Source organism: Nannochloropsis gaditana (genome assembly GCF_000240725.1).
Source record: "Nannochloropsis gaditana CCMP526 unplaced genomic scaffold scaffold291, whole genome shotgun sequence".
In the NCBI taxonomy this organism is placed as follows: Eukaryota; class Eustigmatophyceae; order Eustigmatales; family Monodopsidaceae; genus Microchloropsis; species Microchloropsis gaditana.
This window is the reverse complement of record NW_005803662.1, coordinates 11,421-16,943: the sequence shown is the minus strand read 5'-3', so window position 1 is coordinate 16,943 and position 5,523 is coordinate 11,421. Positions and strand designations below refer to the sequence as shown.

Sequence of the window (5,523 nt, the reverse complement as noted above, 5' to 3'; positions counted from 1 at the left end):
CGGCTTTACCCGCCCCACCACAGGGAATCATTCAAGGCAGCCCCTGCCCCGCAGGAGGTCCGGGCGGCCGTCTCCTTCGTCGAAGTGGCCTTAGAGGCTCCTGCGGAGGAAGACGGGGCATCCCTTGAAGACACCTTAACAAAGCTTCAAGGTAGCGTCATGGCCAATCCTGGTGACTTGGAAGCACGCTACAACTTGGCTTTGAAGAACTTTCAGCTGCAGCGCTTTGAAACCTCCATCGACGCCTGTTTGGAGGTAAGGGGGGGGGGGAAGGCAGGAAGGAGGGAGGGAGAGAGAAAGGAAGTGGAAAGAAGCAAGAATGAAGGATCGAGAGGAAGGAAAAAGAAGCCCAAAATAAAAAAAGGGCGAGGGTGGAAGTCGCCAGGGTAAGAGAGGAGTGAGAGCTGTGTAGGAGATAGGGAGGAGAGGGCAGGAGGGGACCCTGCCAGCTCTTCTTTTTTTTAAAATATACCCGGCTTACCAACGACCCCCGCCTGTGCCCTCGGCCTTTCCTTCCCATTCTTCCCCGCAGATTTTGAAACGGGACAAGGCCTGGAAGGAGGGGGCGGCCCAGGCCCTCTTGCTCAAGACCTTCGAGGCTCTGGGTCCGGAGAGCGACCTGACCCGGAGAGGGCGCCAGCGCATGACCAACTACCTCTTTCTCTAGGATATTCGCAGGCATTTTCAAAAATACCCGCGTCGCTGGGCCCTTGTGTCCCTCCTCCTTCCCCACCACCCCTTCCTCCGTCTCCTCCCTCTTTTCTCCCTCCTTTTTGTCTTCCTCCTCTTTGGCACCGGAAGTCCCCGGGCCGGTAGTAGACCCTCCCGTGGGCTCGCGAGGGGGACGGTCGGAGTCTGGTAGGGAATTCTCCATAGAGTGAACGGGCAACACCTGGGCGAGGCTGATCGCGTAATGGCTCCTCAGAAAGCAAGAAATGTCGCTTGTGCATGCCAGCAGAAGAATGAGATGCATTGTTGTTGTGGCCGGTGTACTCCGGTAGCCCCAGTTTCCCCCCCCGCCCTCCTTCCTGTCCTCGTTTCCCCCCTGCTCCAGCCTTCTCCTCACTCCCTCCTCCCGGTCGCACCCGCTTTCTCCCCGGGAACCGGCTCGCGGCCTGAGACATTGATAACATCTCCCTCTCCCCTCGTGCCTCCCGCCCGGTTCATGTCGGCCTTCGAGAAGAGGATGACCATTCAGACACCCAACACGCCGGTCTGACTGTCCCTTGCACTGCCACATTCCGGCACTTCACAGGACTTTTCGCACCCCAACCCGCCTTCGTGCGCACCCCTCGTTGCCTTCCCTCCCTGCCTCGTCCTTGCCCGGGGGCATGTCGCTCAATCACCACACAGCAGAAGCCATCGTCCGGCTCCTAGGCCTCCAACCTCGTAAGAAGGAGGGAGAGAGGGGGGGTAACGTGCAAGGGAGGGGACGGGACCCGACGTCCCTCGCGCTTCCAGGGTCCGTCAAGTTCAACCCTCCGGGCTCTCCACGTCGCGATGTCCTGATGCCACCCTTCTTTACTTTCTCCCCTTTCTTCAGACCCTGAGGGCGGATTTTTCAAGGAAACCTACCGCAGTGGCGCCTGTCCAGGGGCTTCTCAAGGACTCACTGACACAAGCGGCACCCTCCTTCCCTCCTCACCCTCTCCCGCCTCCTCTCTCCCGTCCTCCCCCCGCAACATCTGCACCTCGATCTTCTACCTCCTGACCACCGAGGCACCCGTTGGGTTTTGGCACAAAAACCGCTCAAACATCGTCCACTACTATCAAGGGGGCGATCCCCTCGCCTACTACCTCCTCCCCCCATCCACCGGACGCCTGGAAAGACATGTCCTGGGGCCCGACCTGGCCCACGGGCACACGCTGCAGTTGATCGTCGAAGGGGGAGTGTGGAAGGCGACCGTCCTGGAGGGGGGTTCGGTGGGATGGGGTCTGCTGGGGGAAGCTGTGGCGCCGGGCTTCGACTACAGGGACATGACGTTTGGGAACGAGGACGACATGGCCAAAGAGTACCCGAAACTGGTGGAGAAGCTTCGGCCTTTTTTCAAGCCCAAAAAGGTGGGAGAGTAGGGAAAGGATGCGAACACGTGATAGGGGAGGGAGTGACAGGTGATGTCGCTGCGGTTGCTTGTTCGTTCTTTTGGGGCCGGTAGGTCCTCTTGCAAGGAAAGGAATGACGTGGACAACGGGGCGGCTATGCTAAATCGACGTGAGTACGGTACACTAAAGATGTAGTGGGAAAGTCGGGAATTCGGCGCTTTAAGAACAGCTAGTGATTTCTTCGGTCACCCCCCCACACATTTGATGCACAAGACAAAAATCAAGCTTTGGAATAATAGGAAATAGGCGGCTTGTATGCGGAAAGGGTCGAGCCTCGGTCATATTTTGTTTTTCTCGTTCAAACAAATGCGCTTTACCGCCTGTGTCCACGTGACGATGCTTCGTCGTCAAGTCATTCTTTATGTGTTCCAGGACATTCTATGATAGTCACATGCGCCCCTCTAATGATCCTCCCACCTACAAGACAGCCTTTACGTTTTCATCTGGGTGCCTGTTAATCTCGATGGTCTCACATCTTGACAGCGTTCAATTTGTTCAAGCTCCCTCGTCGAGTCGCTGACAGCCATGTTCTCAACCCCCCACCCCCATGGTTTTTATTCAACCGCTTCCAGGGTAATGGCATGACAGTACGCCAACGATCCAGGACTTCTTCCCTTTTTCGAACACAAGCAGGATGTGGGCAAAAAATATTTTACGTCATCTATCGTCTTGCTCTGACCACCCCCTTTATCCCCTTGTATTTTCGTTGTTTGTCCTACTGGCCGTGGAATCTTCGTCCTCTTTCCTCTCTTCTTTTATATTTTTCTCGTTTCTTTCTAGAGCATTCCGCGCGCATGGCTTCACTTCTTGTGCATGGATCGGGCATGCACTCGTCTTCGGGATCCGCCGCTCCTGTGGGTGTTTGTGAGAGTGCAGATCGGAGACACTATTGTCGTTGAAAGGGTGGAGGCCCCTTGTGTGCGTTTCAATGGTGCCCTCTTCATTCCAAACCTCAGACTTGCACCCCAGCACATTTTGAACACCCTCATTTTGACCTCTTCCTCTAAATTCATCGTTCCCTCCAATCGTTTCTTCTTGGTTTGTTTCGTCCCCTCCTCCGCCTCCCTTTCCTTCTCCTGATTCACCTCCGTCTTCTTCGCCCTCATAGACAGGGTCTATCAACAATGATGAGGTCACATTTACTTCGGTTCCAAATGCTTGCGACAACGTCCTGATGGCCCCCAGGACTTGCTGGATCCGCTCTTTTTTTTCATCGATCTCCCTATTGAGCAGGGAGAGGAATTCTACCTTTTTTTTTACTTCCGAGTGGTAGACAGTCTGGAGCTTAAGAAATGAATGTAGGATGTACATGAAGGAGAGACTTTAGTGTTGGCAGTGGATCGGTCAAAAGGGGAAGATATACTTCAGCAGAGAATTGGGCAAAGTACCTTTGCCATCGTAGCAACGAGCAGCTGCTCGACCCCCATAGCGCTATCTCGGAGATCTTGAGTGTGATGTGTGATATCAAAAATCTTTTGATCCTCCTGTATCCGCTGTTCCTCGCTATGAGTTCTGTCCGATACTTCTATCTCTCGCATCATATCGGTGGCACGCTCTTTCCTCACTGCCGCTTCCTCAACTCCTTTCTTCTCCTCTGGGGTAATAGCCGCCCTTCGAGCGGTTGCAGGTGGCGAAATGCGTCCAAGCACCTTCTTTATGTCTGAATGAAAGTTATCTTCGGCAGAAAGAAAAGTTTTCGCCTTCTTTCGTGCGCTCGGTCGATGACGTGCCGTTCCGGAATTGACGGGGAGGTGAAGACGGTCGTAAGGCATATGTTCCTTTTTGCGTAGCTATTCAGCAACGTACAGTTGCAAGGAAGACGTCGTTCAATGGAAAATCCAGTGGGCAGGGATGTGAGGCATCCTCAGGAAATACACTGACCTTTCCTGGAGGAGGAGGAAGGGCAAGGCGGGCCGGGCAGGAGGACGCAACCTCCTGCCCCATGGGCCAGCTTCAATCCGCCGGGCTCCTCCTTTTTCTTCGCGCGGCCCGGGTCGACGTGTCCAATGCTTCCCTTACTGTCCCCTTGGGCGTGCGCGTCCATTACTTCGATGGCTTGTCTACGTGCTTCAATGGTGAATGGTACGGTCGGATCTGGCCGTGCGATCCGGCACAAGTCCACAGCTTTGACACGTCGACCCTCTCCTCCCTGCGCATCGCTCAAACTTCGCATTTTAAATTCCAAACATCGAAACAGCCTCGACTCAATTTACACAGGGAAGGCCTGCAAGAATGCGCGTCCTCTTCCCCTTCTTTTGGGCCTTTCTTGCCACATGTGCAGCCTTGAACGACACAATTGTCGATGTCCAAGAGGAACGTGATGACATCTTGTCCTTGCGGCCCCTCTTCCGCGCCTGGATGAAACATCACAACATCAGTATTCCTCCCTCTAAAATTGCCCATCGACTTCGGATTTTCGCCGCCAACCATGCCTTCATTCTGTCCCACAATGCCCAACAACACCCTCGTCCATCATATACATTGGGGCACAACCGTTTTTCGCATTTAACTTTCGACGAATTCCGAGCCATGCACCTCGGCTTTACCCGCCCCACCACAGCGTTTCCCCCCTCTTTTGAGGAAGACGAGACGCCGCAGAACGATGCGCTCGCCACAAGTCGATCATTGCGCGGTCATCTTTCAACGACCGACAAAAATCATGCCATTGGAATGAACACTGAACGGTTTCCTCCTTACACCTTCCCTCGCCCAGCCTGGCTTCCCCACATCGAGAACCCTTCTTCCTCTCTCCCTCCCTCCATTGACTGGGTGGAGAAGGGGGCCGTCACGCCCGTTAAGGACCAAGGGCAGTGTGGATCCTGCTACTCCTTTTCCGCGGTCGGGGCCGTGGAGGGGGCGTACTATTTGCAGACGGGCGTCTTGTCCGAGTTCTCCATGCAAGAAATCGTGGACTGCGACGGCTTGGACGGGGGCTGTCAGGGTGGGGAGATGCAACAGACGTTCAAATGGATGCAAATGAACGGAGGTCTGTGCTTGCTCTCGGACTACCCCTACGTGAGCGGCACCACTGCGGAGGAACAGGCCGTCTGCCTTCCTTGCCCAGTCGTGCCAGGCACGGCCCCCGAGAAATGGATTACGGTGCGCCGCAACTCTATGACCGAGCTCCAAGAGGCCGTGGCCGCACAGCCTGTTTCCGTGGCTGTAGGTGCAAGCCGCGCCTGGATGTTTTACGAGGCCGGTGTCTTCGATGGGAAGTGCGAGCAGGAACTGAACCATGGGGTGCTGTGCGTCGGGTACGGCGGGGGAGAGGGAAGTGAAGAGGGGCAGTATTGGAAGGTCAAGAACAGCTGGGGCCCAGAGTGGGGGATGGAGGGCTACATTCTCCTAAAGCGCGATGATTTCGACAAGCAAGCTGCGTGTGGGATCATGGAAGACGCTTCTTACCCGATCCTGCCCTCT

The 5,523-nt window shown here is 55.4% G+C and overlaps 1 protein-coding gene across 1 annotated transcript in view; it reads left to right on the top strand.

Moving 5' to 3' along the window:
• Positions 1 to 5,481, top strand: part of NGA_0147600 (cathepsin l-like proteinase) — a gene marked incomplete at both ends in the record, with an annotated part of 8,383 nt that extends 2,902 nt beyond the window's left edge. Inside the window, 4 exons of the mRNA XM_005855098.1 lie at positions 37 to 255; positions 533 to 605; positions 1,544 to 2,061; positions 4,321 to 5,481. Of these exons, the coding sequence (XP_005855160.1) occupies positions 37 to 255; positions 533 to 605; positions 1,544 to 2,061; positions 4,321 to 5,481 (1,971 nt within the window). The remainder of the gene's footprint in view (positions 1 to 36; positions 256 to 532; positions 606 to 1,543; positions 2,062 to 4,320) is intronic.
• Between the last annotated feature and the right edge of the window lie 42 nt (positions 5,482 to 5,523).